Raw genomic sequence first — 16601 nt, 5'->3', positions numbered from 1 at the left:
TACCTGGGGACAGGAGAACTGGACACTGCCCTGCTCTTGCTCCAAGCACTCTCCTCACATCCCTTCCTCCACCTCCCTGCTCTGAAGGGAGCTGACCCATTCTCATTGCCCCCTGAGTTCTCCACAGCACAATCACCCTCAGGGCTACTTTGGGGGGTGTATTTCTGGGCAGATCCCCTCAGGTTGCTGAGTTCAGACCCCACAGAAGTTGCCCTTGCTCAAGGTTGTGTCTGAGGAGGATGAAGGCAGGGCTCACTCACTTACCTGGCCAGGGTCAGGTCATGCTTATGGTACTCCAGGGCCTTGGAATACTCCTTTAGGTAGAAATAGGCATTGCCCAGCTGGCTGTAGATGGCACTGAGAGTCTTCAGGTCCTCAGTCCCCACCTGCACTGCTGCTTCGAAGAAGGCTGCCCCAGCTTTGAAGTCCCCAGCCTTGCACAAGCGCTCTCCTTCCAGGGCCAGTTCCAGGCAGGATGCCTCCATCCTGCAAAAAGCAAGGACATCATTCCTAGAGGAGTTCAACTGCAGTGCTCCCACACTGCCCTGTGATGGTTACAAAGTTTGCTTCATTGTACACTAATTTCCTCCTGGGCATAAGACACGGGAGCATCCAGATTCCACCTTCTCGGGGAAGGTGCCCCTGCCCATGGCAGGGGGTTGGAACGAGACAGTCTTTAAGGTCCTTTTCAACCAAACCATTCTGTGATTCACAGACCACACCTGCAAGAGGCCAAAGGGAGTTCCCTGGTTCCCAGCAGGAATCTGGATTAGAAACTCAGGGCTCTTGGCTCCAAGACGTGGAATCATCACAAGAGTAACACGGCATCTATTTTCCTTCCAGGTGGTGCAGGGCACAGAAGCCACATACCCAGGTATTCACCACCTTCCCAGGGGTAACAGAGAGGAGAGCCAAACTGGAGCACATTTTTATTGGATGGCAGAGAAAACCCTGGACTGTGCAGAATTTCTTGGCTGAGCAGCTCCCAGCGCTCGGTGTCTGCTTTTCATTAACTCTCCTGCTGTCGCTTTTTCCACACATTAGCCTTCAGGCCAGCTTTCCTCCCATGGATTTCTGACACCTTTGGCAATGGCACACACCATGCTGTCAGAGGGGAGCACTTTGTGAGCAGTGATACTGCTCCAAGAGAAAGGAAACGTGCTCCTTTGAGGGCTCCACCAAACCCTCTCTGAATTACAGCTGTCCCTGTTAGACCAGCACATCCAAAGTTCTCCAAAGGGACTCCCAACCTTACACTGGAAATGTCTTGCCTGCTGCAAAATCAGCCCCTTCCTGAGGAGGATGGACACAGCATGTTCCTGTTCCTCTATTCAGACACTTCTCTTTGCTCTTTTGGGCTTTTTCATTTCTGCTCAATGTATTTTTAAAAGTCAAAACCACTGGGTCAGAGGTGGACATCTGCTGACAAAAAACACGGCTCCCTTGTCCAGGGGCAGAACAGCAACAGTCTGACAAAAGATAACAAATGCCCAAGGTGGTTTCTGTTCTGTTCTCAGGCAAAGAGCACTTGGAGGAAGTCCATGGTACCCAGACCAAGAGAACAACTTGCCCAGCTGGCACCTCCTGGGGCAGTTTCCTGCTGAGCTCTGGGAGATGCTTCCCCAAAGCCACCCACGAGCCAAGGCTCAGCCCTGCAACTTGTACCCCAAGGCTGAGGTGTGGAGGTCAAGCACAACCTGCCACCACATACACCAATTCCAGGGCAGAATTCCTCCTGCCCCAGGTCTGCCCTCCCACATCTTCTGCCCAAATCCACACCCAGCACTTGCCTCCCCTTCCCACAAGGGGCACAGGGAGATGTACATAGGAAATACCAAATCCAACGTATTTTTCCTACAAACAGGCAGAATGGTGCTTTCTCAGCTGCCAGGAAACAAAGCCAGTTCCTCCCTGAGCCTAAACTGTCTGAAATCCAACCCCATTTGCTTGGCAATCTCCCTGCTGAGTCGGCTCCACATGGTTCCAAAAACCCAAGGCTTGGCAGCCCCACAGCCTCCTCCAGAGCAGGACAGCCCACAAGGACTGTCCAAACAAGAAAAATTAGCACAAGAGCTGGTTTCAGCCTCTCCCAACACACCTGTGACCTCTTCTGCCTCGCTCTTCATTTGCCCCCAGAACCACCGAGTAACGAGGGAGAAGGGAATTGTGACACAGCTCCTGTGAGCTCCCACCTCAAACTCCCACACAAATATTTGATTCCAAGCTCACTGCAAGGCCCACATTTGAGTGGTTATTTTATTTACACAAGAAAGCTGCTTGTGGTGCCAGTGCAGCATCAGCCCCTGCCTCAACTTTGATAAAGGAAATAAAAATATTAAGACTGTTAATACTAAAAACGTTTAACTTCTCTCTACTGATCCTCTTGCTAGACCACAGGAAAAATTAGTAAGAATGAGCTTGGGGATCACAGCAAACTTCCATCAGTCCCAAGGCACATCCATGGCTTTCAGATCACTGGAGTTATTTATTGCCATCATCAGTTATTGACAAATCTCTGCTGATACATCCCAAACAGCTGCAAGAAGACTTGGGACTGAAGAAAGACAAGAGACACCTTGTACTCAAATCAGTAGGATTAACTTCAGGCAGCTTTAGAGGAGATGAATCTTGAGAGGACCTGAAATGCAGGAACAAGCTGCTATCACAGGAATTAATGTTGGATTCCAGTTAGAAGACAGCAGAAGCAAATTTCAAACTGATTCCAGCTCAAATTTCAACACAATCAAAACTCTTCCCCATATCCAGGTTCTCTTTGAGAAACTGAGTTCACCAACAGTAAACAGCCTAAAAACTGAGCCGGGGACCAATTTCCCTGATTCGTGGCATTGCTGGATAGCTTGGATCAAACTTCTGGTGTGATTTTAACAGCTTGAAGTGAAGGTTCCCATTCCCACAGCGACAAAACCCAATTACAAACTCCGAGGGTGGCATCTCGCTTGGGCTGTATCTGCCATACCCCAAAGTGAATTTTGTGCCCTGGAACCCACACTCTGATACACTCACACACACTCACACTCTCTGGGTGCTTTCCTGCTGTTCCCATAGTAACTGCTCAGGCACAAGGCAGTGCCACGACCTTCCAGTGCACACAGCCCTTAATTAAAATCTGTTTGTCCTTGAACAGGCTGCTCTGCAGAGTATCTGACTTATCTAATTAACATCACCGCTCGGATTGGGACCTGAGCAAACAAGGGGAAGGGACAGGAAGCTTTTTTCCCCTGCATCACACTCTGCCAAGCCTTTGCTGCCTTGTAAAGGGACAACAGGCAAGGATGGCAATTATTAATAGAAACACAGCCCACTTGTAAAACCCACCTGCCCTTCCCACACAGCCAGAGCTACTCTGGGAAGCACCTCTGCAAGCAGTTCAATCACTTCAGGCTTAAAAGCACTCGGAAACAACGCCCAGGGCAGAGGAATCAACTAAAGTTCAATGAACAAACTCAAGCACTCTAAAGCTCCGCTTAAAAAAGCTTCCAGAGGCCATAGCTCAACTGTCCATAAAAAAATGACTGAAAGGCTGAACCTGAACTACCCTGACAGGCCAGCAAAGGGAAAACAGTCAATGAGGACACACTGCAGAGGGTCCAAGCCCTCTCTTACCTCTTCTTCTGCAGGCTGTGCATTTTCTGAGCATAAACCCAGAGCTCCAAACCCACTGGCAGAGGGAAGCAGTGGGGCTGAGGTCTACTTGGAACAATTCTGCAGGCAGGAAGGATCCAGGCTTTGGAAGATGCTGATGGCATCTTCACATCTATACAACATGAACTGCTCTCCAGTTTTCAATTGGTCTCCAGTTTTTGCTTCATCAGAAGGTAATGTCTTCTTTCCTCTTAGAAATACAACATCCTTCATCCACTGTTGTAGCAGACAGGTGAGTTCACAGCTGAATTCCAGGAACAAGAGTACCTTGGTTCATTCACGTATTTTCAGCACTGCCCAAGAAAAAGGTCCCTAGAAGAGGCTTCAAGATGATCAAAGGCAAGCAGTTCCCTCCTTTCTGGATTGGTCTCTTCCCAAAGCACTTTTCCTTTGTGTTCCATCAGCTATTCCTGCTGGTGTCTCTGCTACAGGAGCACAAGGGCTCCTGCTGCTACAAACCTCTCCTTGTCAGGTGAGGAGCTCAGGGCTCCTCCTAAAGAAGGTCACCTTTGGGCACAGCACTTACTAATCTGTCAGCCCCCAAAGTGGCCTCATCCATCTGCCACCCAGGAAGCTTTGAGAGTTCCAGGAATGATCCAAGCAGTTCTCAGACTGGGGAAAAGCAGGAGAAGGTGGATTCCACAGAGCCCATTTAAGTGGGCTCCAAACCATCCCTATGGCACAACCTGCTGCCTTCCAGCCCTTGGGGAGGAAGTTTCTCCTCTGCTGACACACAGGCGACACTGGGCCTGTATATCACCTCAGCAAGCACCTGCTGCTCAGGTCTTAATACCAGGAAAGAAGATCCCAGTTATCCTGAGTCAGCACATCACTGGGACAGGCTGGAGGAGCTGGGCTTGGCCACCTGGTGCAGTTCAGAAGAAACATTGCAGAACACAAGCTGCTCATCCACACCTGAGACACTGGATCTCCTTAACACAATTCTCCCACCACACTCAACCTTTTCACCCCCAGCACGGCACGTCCCTGATCGTGGGTCTGAACAGGGGAGGGGGGGGAAGGTCACTTGAAGTGGCCCCTGCTCATAAGCCTTGCCCCACACCACTGAAAGCCACTCAGATTTGAGTGTTCCTCCAGACAGGATTTCCAAGTAACCACAGAATCATTTTGGGTTGGAAGAGACCATAAAAATCATCCAGTTAGATCCTCCCAGACTCCAGGCTCACCACAAACAGCCAGGAAGGTCCAACAACCTTCCCAGATCCAGTCCCAGACCAAAACAAGACTCCAACCCTTAAAACGTTGTCTGCTGACTGCAGGAAGGTGACAGACTATGTCAAGTCTGCCCAAAGAAGAACAAAGTTTTGGAGGCACCAGTTGTAATCTAGAAATCAGAACAGAGCTGGTATGTACAGCAACAAGTCCCAGCTGGAGCACTAAGTCCTGCAGGTCCTCCACACCTTGGGTTACACCCCCTGCATTAAACAATAATGAGGAAGGTTCCTGGAGCATTTTGAGGTCCTTCTGCAAAAGGTCCCTCAAAAAGGGCAATGTATGTGTTTAAGAAACAACAACAAAAAGAACATTATTTAAAAAAATAAAAAGGCAGTAAAAGGCTAAATATAAACCCAATGTTTGGCCACAAACATTGGAATTCTGCCAGGGGGATGAGTGAGTGGCACAACATTGGCAGATGAACTTGGTCCCCACCAATGCAGCAGCTGAGACTCTCCAAATCGGGAATGGATGTTGCTTCTGACACTCAGGAGGCAGAAAGGGGTGACCTCCCACCATGAGGTGACGGGGAGGAGGAAATCTCTTCCCAATCCAACACAAGGCAGGGGCTCCCTCCCTCCTCCTCAACTTCCTTTTGAAAGGATAACTGTTTGAAGGCAGAAAACGCTGAGGATGGGAAGAACAGCTCCCGCCTTGAACGAGAAGATTTCCCAGGGTCGTTCGTCACTGTCAGACAGCAGCTAATGATGAGCTGGAGCACAGATTGCCTTTTGGCTGCTGGCAAGCTCGCTGGAAGAATTAAAGAGCTGAAATGTGCCTTCACAAAAGGTTCACAAGCAAAATGCAAAGACTCTCACACATCACAAGCCACTCAATAATTTGGAGAAGGGAGGCAGGGCCTCGGGAGCACTGGGGATGCCAAGGACACTGCCAAGGGAGAAACAAAGGGAACAGCAGGAGGTGTTACCAGTGCCATTAACAATCATCACCATGACTGCTGTCAAAACACTCTAATTAGGATCTGTGTGATGATATAGGTCCCCAGAGGAGGAACACTACTGAAAAGGTGAGTTCAACAGCGTGGAGCCACAGTCAGACCTCCCAACAAACACCCTGCTCTCCCTTGCCAAATAATTCCAAGAAAATAACACTGCATGGACAACATCACAGCCTGTTAGGCTGGAAAACAACTGTGCAGGCTGCATTTAGCCAAGAGCTGTTCTGCAGGATCACGGGATGTGCACCAACCTCAGGCTCCCACCTCAGCCCTGCTCCACTCCAGGCAGGTGGAAAAAGAAGAGAACACAAAGTGCCCAGCAATTCAACTTGTCTTACCCCAACCCTCTCTTTCACACACTCAGGGCTGCCTTGCTGTCACTGCTGACAATGAATCCATCAAGTTCCACAGAAAATTATCATATCACAAGACAGAGCCCGGAGACAGTTGTCTGCTGCCTTAAATACTGCAAGTATTACAGGGCAAGAGAACCTCTTCTTGCCTGCAAGGTGAAACTGCCTTAAAAAAAAAAGGGGAAAAGGAAAGATATTTATAAGATATTTGATTCATATTAGTGGGGGCGACTGCAAAACTCATTCCCAATCACAGCTGCTGTAGTTCTAAAGTCAGGAATAAAGCCCAAGCTTTCAGACAGAAGGTAAGACAGGGGAAAAAAAAACCACATCAAAACCATCAACAGTAGTAAAAAATCCCTCTTAGTGTATCTATTGATATGAATCAGTGAAGCAACAGATTTTAGCATCTTACTTGCAATTTTAGCATCTTGCTCACTGATAAATCTGATTCAGTTTTATTCAAAAATAAATGTCATTTCAGAGCACTGATGACAGGGGCAATTAAACACTTTTTCTCCCAACCAAAAAGGAATCATGTTTACCAGGTGCTCAGTGGAAATGCATATTCACTGGTTTAACTAACTAAATATGCATTTAAATAATTACTTGCTTCAAGGACCTGCTGCCAGTTAATCAAGCTGGGAATTATTCCCCTTTAGCAATTTCCTTTTCTAGCCCTCACACAGCTCCTGTACCTGAGAGGCAGCTGATGATTCTGAACCACCAGGTAACACAGCCAGGGCAGGGCTGTTCAAACCCCCCAGGGATGTTTCCCCTCAGGGAGTTCACACCCCACAGGAACCAGCTCAGCTTCCCCTGGGCCAAAGCCCATCCTGCTGACAAAGGGTCCAAATGTTTTCCTGGGCTCACCTACGCAAGGAAAGCTGGTCCAGAAGCACAGCTCAAATTTATTCATGGTGAGTTTATATCCTATTTAGCCTCGGGCCAGCACTGCAAGCCAGACTGAGCTGCTCTTCTCTGCCTGGGGCACTCTCACAGCAGTGTTTAGGGCAGTATCTCTCTGCTTACTCTGCCCCAGGCAGGGTCCTCACTGCTCATCAAGTGACACTTTCCTCACCCCAGCCTGGGGACTCACATCATTCTGTCACCAGCACATCCACACCTGGCTCTCTCTCCCTCTTGCTCCCAAATGAGGAGCTTCCATCTCTGAGAAGAAAATTTCATTACTCGCCCCTAAATACACACACTTTCAACTTCCTCCCATTAAATATCACCCCACTGCCACGACACCACTCATATCAATCATTCTCCATACTCATCCTCCCCTGTACTGCTCCAGATCATCAACACACCCAGTAGCAGCCTGGGAGGGGACTAATGAAAATGCTCAATTAATTATCTCCCTCCCCAGACCAGTTCTGGTGCACTGTGTCCAGCTTGCCCTGTGCCAGCTCTCCCTACAGCTCTGCCCCTGCCTTCCCTCCCACGTCACATCCCCAGCACTAATCCCCTCCTGACAAGCAGTTTCCTTGCAAGGCATTTATCAAACACAGGCTGGCAGGGAAGGGGACAGACAAATCAAGATATACACGAAATCAGCCTGACACAAACTACTTTTGCAAGTCTGAAACAGGAGCTGGTTCCCCTCCAGTCAGAGGGCAGAACCTCTGGGACACTCTCACCTACATGTCACCTTATTAGTGAGGGGAAGGAAACAAACCTCTTGTTTTGTTTGGAGAGGAAGAAGTCAAAGATGAAGCCATGAATGCTGCACCCTCTCCTCCCCTGCCTCTGAGCTGGGTCCAAGTGTCTGGGCCAGCTTCACATCTGTGCAGCTCTGTGTCCCCAGCACATCTGGAGGGGAGGAGGGTTCCACTCCACACACTTTCACTGGTAGGAGCAGTGCAGTGAGTCCTTTCAGTGACCCCTGAGCTGAAAATAATAATATCCACACACAGTTATTGCTGCTGGGGAGATGTTTGCTCAAGCTGGAGCTCCAGGGATTACCCACACAGAGTGATTTTCACTGCAGTCTTTTGCTCAGGGCGTGAAACAGAGAATCCAGGGGGTAGAACTACAGGGAGTTCTGGAAGCTGCTGGGTGTGTGTGCTGGCTCCAGATTTCCTCTTCTCCTCACTGAGGCAGCATCAGTGCTCACAGTAGTCATTTCAGCTAATTGCTATCTACCATTAGCTGCAGAGTACTTACAAGGGATTCAATTCCACTGCATATTTGCTAATAAATACCAAATGACAGTGAGGAAGACAGCTGTATTTAGCTGCATTTACCCTCTTATTAGCAGCACTGAATAAGACCCCATTTCAATGCATAATGGCTCCAACAAGCTGCGTCATTGTCAGAAATTCAAATCCAAACTCCCCACTGCCTGCTTGAAAGCAAAAGTCATCCAGCATTCCCCTGCTTACACAACCTCTGTGGCTTTGATCCACAGGGATGTGGAGAACAGAAGGCAGATGGGAGTTATTTGCTGGTTTAGGAGCATTTTGTGAAGCAGCTCATGATGATGAGTTGGTAGGTGCAGCAACTTTTCAACCTAAGGACCCCTAAAATATTTTGCAGAGTGTGAGGGCAGCAATTACCTGATTTTGTAAAAAGGCAGCTAAAGGCAAATTACGCCTTGCTGTGAGTCAGCTGTAGGGAATGGAAAGGAACCCAGGAGCCCTGGCTCCCAGCACCTCTTCCAGGTCCTCCCTCACAAGTGCCACGTGGAGCTGATCCACCAGGAATGAGGTGCAGCATCTTCCACCCAGGCAAGGATGCTCACACAGTTCATGCCACCAGCTCAGGATGATGCCAAACAATCCCTGAAGATGCACCCAGCTCCAGGAGCTGAAGATGGCCTCTGGAAACCTGGTCTACACATGGAAGGACTGGGCTCTCAATAAGTTATACGCAGGGAAGAATTATCCTGATTCCATGTACCAAATCCTTCCCACAAATACAGCTGGACCCACAGGAAGAACAGAGAGCACAATGAAATTTTTCTGTGTCATCTGAGGAGTGAAATCTCTAAAAGGCAATGAGCACAAATTTAAGTCTTTGTGCTCCAAAATTACTCAAATATCAAAGGGCCATGATGGATGTAATTAACTTCCAGCACTTGAAAATGCTCAGACGAGATTAAGGTGCAAATGTGGATTTCATCTCATCCTGGTTAACAGTTTCATTTGATACCCAGTTTCAAAGCACTTAAATTATAAAATGCAAATACTTCCCAGGGTCTAAGGAAATGATGATTAAGGAGATACTGATTTGAAAATTAATTCATTAAAACATGTTCTGACTCCCAAATGAAAAAAAAATTATTATAAATCCACCAAGCATATGAACTGATCGAGATTACTCTGAAGGGGAACTGAGTGAGGAGAACTTGCTTTCAAGGAGAGTGAGAAGGAAACCTTCTGAAGAGCTTGGAATACAATTCCTTTGCATGGCTTATCAGCAGGGTATGAACCCAACCACCACCTGCCACCTGAGGAAAAGATGAATAAACACAGGGGCCAGCAGCACCAGCCTGCCAAACACTAGTGGAGTCACGATGCTCCTGCCTGAGGATGCTCTTTGGTTCCCAGGAGGCACAAGGGAGGATGCTCAGCTGTGTGTCAGCAGTTTGTTCATACCTGCAGACCACAGAGCCCTGCAGAGCTCCAGGCAAGGCAGCACCTGCAACAGGAGGGGATTTTAGGCACTCCTGCTTCACCACAGAGACCTGAGATGGACTCGGCACACCGAGGGAAGGTTCCTGAGTTTTTCCAGGAGCGTTTTGCTTTCTCGTACAACACCTTTAACGAGATGAATCCATCATATTGCCACGAAACAACGCTCTGGGGATGATTTCACCAGCAGTGAAGGGCTATGTCTTTCAGTTACTTCCAGAAAGCAGAGAGCAAGGGAGGGCCTGCAGGCTGAATGGCTTTTCATTATAAAGTTACTCTGGCAATTAGGTCAACACATCCTCTCACTAAAATATATGCTGTGATTTAAACCAGTGTAGTGTTCCTGCTGTGGGATACAGTGGGTTACAGTTGCCATATACATTAGAAAAGCAAGTAGTTGGCTCATCAAAACTCTACAGTGAAAACAGCCAATTTATTTGCTACCCATTTGATTTATGCTATTCAGCTTCTACTGCCCACCAATATACAGGGGCTCATTCATGCCCAACTTACTGCTGAAAATGGACAGGATCTGGTGAGAGGGATTCTCTTTCCCAATTCAGAAGCACTGTAAATGAGATAAGAGATGTGCAAACATCTCTTCTCTAAAACTGTCCCCCTCAGACATGCAGTGGGGACTCAGCAGCCAGTTCCCATGAGAGCAGCCTGGATGATCTCCTGGGGTGGGAGAGGGGGCTGCCTGGCCCCTCCTGTCCTCTCCATCAGGGATGAGTCCTCATGGACCGCAGTGAAGCTACAACATGGCAGTGACAGCTCAGATCAGACACATGTGCAGGGACTAGAGCTGTGAGCCAGCCTGGACTGCAGAGCATCACAGCCTCGCCCAGTTCCTGCCCCAGGGTCCTGCCACCCCCCAGCTGCCAGCAGGGTCAAGCTCAGCTCCACAAGTGTCACCAGCACAATCATTCCAGTTATTCTATGCACAGGCTGAGGGGCTGGATGAGGTTTCCTTTCCTGCACACCCAGACTCCTTCTCTGAAGCCAAGTGAAAGCAAGTCTTGTTTTCCCAGAAACACTGAGGCCACAGGCCCAGGTCTATTCTCAGTTCAAGCTGCCTGGAAACCCCTCCAGCTGCAGCCCCTGCTTCTCCTTCCTCTCTCAGCCTGCCAGTTGCTCCTGCCTCGAGCATGGACTTGCAGCAGGGAAACAACTGCACATTGAAAAGGTGCTGCCAAGTCCCAGCAACACCAGGGACTGTGTTACAGTGAAGCCCTGCTGGACAAAGGAAGCCACCTCTGCCTGTCCCAGCTCCTTGCCCATGCCCAGCCTCATCCCAAACCTCCTGCAGCAGTTGGAGGCTGCACACACTCCCCACATGCTGCCTCTTTCCTGCCCACAGACCCCTGCAAAGCACTGATCACACTCAGGGGACAGCAAAGGGATCGTCATCGTGATGCAGCACGAAAGGAAACGATGACAAAGTTCACACCAGGGTTTTTTCCACTGACTCCACAGCGACCTACAGCCAATTTGGTTCTGTTCCCTTCCTGTCTCATCTGCTTCCGTCTGCCCCAAGCCAAGTGTTTCAGTCCAAGAAAGGAGGGCCTTTGGGATCCATCAGAAAACTCACACCCTGATCCTGGGCCATCCAGGCTTTGAGCCAGGGAGATGCTGAGCAGTCACAGCTCACCAAGAGGCTGCTGAGGATGCTCTGCAGCACCAGCACTCACACCTGAGAGGGGTTTGGATGTGACCTTAGTGACAGAACCAGACAACCCTCATCTTCCTACAGAAGTCACTGGAAAGCAAATAGCAGGAACCAAACAAGTCCAGTGAATCCGAACAACCAGCAGCTTCTTTTTCAAACAACCATTTGGAGAAGCCTGTGAGGAGGGTGACATCAAGCCAGAGCCTGTGACAGTTCCTCTCCTTGGTCATTACAGCCCTCCATGCCCAAACCAAAGGAATTCAGAGGTGCCTCTCCTGGGTTGCACAGGGCACGTGGGCAGAGCTCGTGGCCGGGCTGAAGCGACGCCAGGCACTGGGACAGAGCGTTGTTGGCAAAGCTGCAGCAGAGCAGATTGCACCAATTTTACATTGTTTTTCTGCAGCTGTCTCCTGCTCTGAGGGTTGTTAAAAGCATTGTTGTGTTCTTCCTGAAAATTCCAGGGGTGCCAAAAATCAGACATCAGCCCAGAGCCACTCGTGCATTTAAAAGGCTGCCTTGGCCAACTGTGTGAGAGCTCACACAGGACACTGCCCTTCCCCCTGGCTGCTATGAGGCCAAAGGGCATCCCTCTGGATTTTGTAAAGATAATATTCCACATCTGTCTGAAAAACCAGGAAAGAGGCTCCCCAGGAGCTCAGATATCAGCCAGGTGTCCACTGCAGCCCTTGCCAGCATCTCTATGAACTGTTTCTGCAGCTCATCTGTGCAAAACCAGACTCAGCAGAGCAGCACCAGAAGGGTTTTTGGGTTCTCCATGGCATTATGGAAAAATCTATGCATCCCATCAATCTGCAAGCGTGGCAGGATTCCCAGAAAGCCAAGCAGTTCACATGCCAGGGGAGAATTACACTCGGCTCATCCAAGCAGAGCAGACCCACCGTCTCGCACCGGCTGTGCTGGGTGTCTGCTGCCCCTGCAGGGAACCCTGGAGCTCCAGCACCTGACAAGCTGGTTCCACTGCTTCCAGAGGATTGTGTGGCTGAGTCCTCCATCACATTTTCCCAGATTTTTAGCACTTCTGTCCCAGTATAGCTCCATGGGTAACACCTACCCTGGAAACGCTTGGCACGCCTGTACAAATCCAGTGCAGGGAGGCAAGTCCTGCTCCTCCCCACGTCCCACAGCAGGTTTTGCTCCAACACTGTGGCATTAGTGCAGTTCAGTCAGTGTGTAAACAGCCAGTCAGCACATATTGTGATATGAGTTTGCCATGTAGAGCAAAGCATGGTGTGCCCTTGCATCTAAAATGGGCTCTGGTCCTGTTCTTCCATAGGAGGAATTAATTGGTATAAACACCGTGTTTCTTGAAGAGTCTTTCCAAATACAGCAAGAAGGCTCCTTTCCACAGACCTGTTTTAGGCTTAGGGTAGCTCCTTCTTGCAACCTCACGGGTATTGCTGTGGCTTTATACAGACCACAGGCTGCTGCTCTGGAACACTGGAAGAACTCACTGCTCCCCTCCTGCCTCTCACTGGTGAGAGAAGGGAGGATACAGCACCAGGGTCACAGATCTGCCCAAATCCAGGGAGTTCATTTCTCCTGACAGCTGAATAATGCAAGTCTTCAGAAAAAAAATCTCTGCTCCTGCAGAGAGACATCACCACCATCCAGCAGGGAAAGAAAGACATGGTCCAGCACCAGGCTGCACAGAGAAACGTGCTTGGGGAGCAGCAACAGGGAGGAGGAGACAGCTGACAAGACAGCTCTTACCTTACTCCATAGGGGTGATGGGCTGGGAAAGCTGCTGCTATGCAGGAACAACACAGCTTCCCCACGGATTTCGTGTGCTGGAGGAGCCTGCCTGTTTTAATCCAGGGCATTATGGAGTGGCTGCATTTGTGCTGCACAAACATCCTCCACGAACCTTTCAGGAGCACTTAGATCCTCCAACACACATGGTTTTAATTGGGAATTCTTTTTTTTTCCGCTTTAATTCCAGTCACACATTCTGAGCTGTTACTTTTCTCTCCTCTGTGTGTATAGATAGCTGTATTCTCACAGTCTCCTGTCTGGGTGCCACACTTGCCTCAGGCAACCAGCTCCCAGAGCCGTCAGCCTCGACAAATGACTCAGTTCTGTTGGGAGCCAGGTCTGCAAAGCATCTCCTGCCTTCCCTTCCCAAGGCTGCTGCTCACACAGCTGCCCTGGGCTGGGCAGGTGAGCTCTGCCCTCTGCACATGGGCTTGGAGCTTCCCCAAGCTGGAGTCAGACCTGAAGGGAACCCAAGTCTGGTGAGAACCTCACCCAGGGTCCTTCAGAAAGAGACTTCCACCACAGAAGAATCATTTTGTTCAGTGTGGGGAGGAGCCAAGGGCAGGACACACACCAGTTCTCTGCTCACTCCTCATCCTTGTGCAAGATCTCTCACAGGTCTCTGCAAAACCGTCGCTCGCTGGCACGACTGATGACACCTTTCTGCCAAAAACACCGATGCCAAAGGGTGGTTTTGGTGAAGAAAACATACATCTTGCAGAGTGAGTTTTCCTTTTCTTCCAGGGTAGCAGAGGAAAAAGTGGGTATTTTCAGCCACTTCATTATTAACCCCTTAGACAGCTGACCATGTTGACGAAGCTCCCCATGGACCCCAATCTCCTCAGAGCCTGTGGTTCCTGCTGGCACACTCAGTCTGCACATCAAAGGGATGAATAGAGATAAAATAGCAGCCTTCCCTTCTCCCAGGGTTTTACCCAGGAAAGCACGAAACCACAGACTTCCATCAACGAACCAGTTCATGCTTGTACTTTCCTGGATTACTGCCCTGATGGAAGCAATTCATACAAGAGCTGGCCAAGGGCTGTGGCCTTGAAATTCTGGGCACATCCCAGTAAACTCATATGTTTTATTATTTAGAGCCAGGCAGGAGCTCAGACACTCGGCTGAACTCAGAGGCCAGGAAATGCCTTGGGGTGCACGTGGAGTATCACAATTCCAGGACACTCAGCTGGTTTTATGGATGTAAGTCCACACTCACTCCCCAGAAGATGTTGGCACATGGGCTTCCCAAGCTGCTCCTTGCTGAAATCAGAAGGGCTTATTTGTCACAAGGGGGAAGAGAAACACACGTGGCTTACGATGCTCAATATTTTCATCTGTTGAATTCATTTGCTGGTGGTTTGTATCCCTGCCTTCCTGCTGCAGAAAGCTTGGCTGATGAACAAGCTGAATCTGATGGGCCTCTGTGTTTTGCAGCAAAATGAAATCCCCAGTGCATTTTTTCCACACAAATCTCTGCAGACAGTTGCTAAAAAAGGGGCTGTTCCTGAGGCTGCACCAGCTGTGATGTTGTAACTATAAGAGCACTGCTGGAGTCCAGTGATGATAAGATCCTCCTCAAAGCACTGGCAGCTCCTGCCCATCCCAAATGCTTCCTGCCTGACTGTAACAGATGTGTGGCTTTTTTCCCCTTCATCTTTCACCATACCCCGAAGGCAGAGCACCCAGGAACTCCACTCACTTATGCAATTTAACTTGCAGGATTTTCTCCGTGTCCCTCTCTCCCTTTTTAAATTACCTGCTCTCTTCCCAAAGCCTGAGAGACAGATAAGTTGTAGAGTCACAGGTGCCTGAGCACTTTAAAAACTCAGGGCTGTTGTGCTTTCCTCAAGCCAGTACCTGGAGTTGGGCTCTTCCCAGTGACCAGACCCCAGGGCCACCCAGGCTGCTCCTTTCCCTGTGGTTTGCAGTGTTCCCACCACACTTGCAAGGCACACCTTGTAAAATGGGCAGAGCCTGGTGTTTCATTCACCAGCTGGGAACTCCCTTCAAAAACAATTTTTTTTACCTCCATCCCATGTTAAGGAGAACAGCAGAGCTGTTGTGATTTTATGTGACACCAGGGCTGCACTGCCCAGCACAGCTCAGGAGAGGATGGAGCCAAGGTCTCCAAAATCACAATTTCCCTCACAGTGACGTGGGTAAGGAAGTGCTGAAGGGATGGAGTGGGAGCCAGGACACTCAGCTCCCAGCTTTGCCACCTCTATTCTCTTTCACCCCAAAGACTCTACAATTTCACACCCTTGAAAGCAGGAACAATATTTCCCAGAAAGGCTGCAATAAAATACTGATGTTTACCAAGCACTCTGAACCCCTGGAACGGATGTAATCCTGCCAGGATCCACTCAGTACAGCAATACAAACCAGGAATAACAGGAATTAACAAACAGCCCAGAGAGATGAATATTAATCAGCACTTTCCAGGTCTCCTCAGGCATGAATGGATATTCCACAGATGGAATGCACAAAGAGCCATCTCAATCCTGCATCCTGGATCACAGGAGAAACTTGCCCCACAGTTAATTTGGGCTCAAGCTGCTCCAGAGCACAGAAAGTCACAGAATTTGCACCAAAATGCCCAGGGAGGTACCAGCAACTGAGTCTCTTCCTGCTGTCCAGGTGAACACTCAGAAATCACAAAATCAGCTAGGTTGGAAGAGACCTCTGAAATAACCAAGTCCAACCTATGACCTAACACCACCTTGTCAACTAGACCATGGCACTGAGTGCCACTTCCAGTCTTTCCTTAAACACAAAAAAGTGGCACCTGCTGGGAGCAAATCCAGCCCAGCACTCTGCAAAACTCACAGGAGTGTCAGGAAAGTCCTGGAAACACAGAACTAGGAAGCCACTTGGGACAGCAAACCCTCCATTCCACCTGTAAACACACATGGCTGTGAAGCCTTGTTAATCAGCACCACACACACACACACACAGATCTCTTGCTTGTCCCAGCTGTGGGATGGAGCTTCCCCTTGGGAGCTCAGCACAACTATTAATTATTTGTGTTGCCCATGGCAGAGCTGGTCTCCCTGAGCAGCAGAAGTCATTCCTCCCAGGCTCCCCGGGGCAGGCAAGCACCAGAGAGGCTGCAAATCGAGGAATTGTCCCGGGGTCCCATCATGGATCAGCAGCTGGTCCCACTTCCACAGTGAGCTCTGCCCAGCATCCAGACAGGGGCCGACTTTCACACGAGCCAGCTCTGCTCCCTGGCAGCCAGAGCGTGGGAGGGGAACGGAGCTGGATCCCCAGGGCAGGAGAGGAGCTCTGTCACACCATGTGTGTTC

The 16601-nt window shown here is 49.5% G+C and overlaps 1 protein-coding gene across 3 annotated transcripts in view; it reads right to left on the bottom strand.

Moving 5' to 3' along the window:
* The window catches only part of GPSM1 (G protein signaling modulator 1), a 110135-nt gene that overhangs the window by 46480 nt on the left and 47054 nt on the right, over positions 1–16601 (bottom strand). For 2 of the 3 annotated variants that reach the window (XM_027650253.1, XM_027650252.1), the window contains exon 2: positions 265–486. In XM_027650253.1, the coding sequence (XP_027506054.1) occupies positions 265–485 (221 nt within the window). In that variant the 5' untranslated portion in view covers position 486. Of the gene's footprint in view, positions 1–264; positions 487–3624; positions 3788–16601 lie in introns of those variants that run through there. The other variant, XM_027650251.1, reaches the window with a different exon arrangement.

This window comes from Corapipo altera, unplaced genomic scaffold (assembly GCF_003945725.1).
Source record: "Corapipo altera isolate COAL_440 unplaced genomic scaffold, ASM394572v1 268, whole genome shotgun sequence".
Classification (NCBI taxonomy): Eukaryota; Metazoa; Chordata; class Aves; order Passeriformes; family Pipridae; genus Corapipo; species Corapipo altera.
Note: the sequence above shows the minus strand (reverse complement) of the source record. Positions and strands in the feature narration are given on the sequence as shown.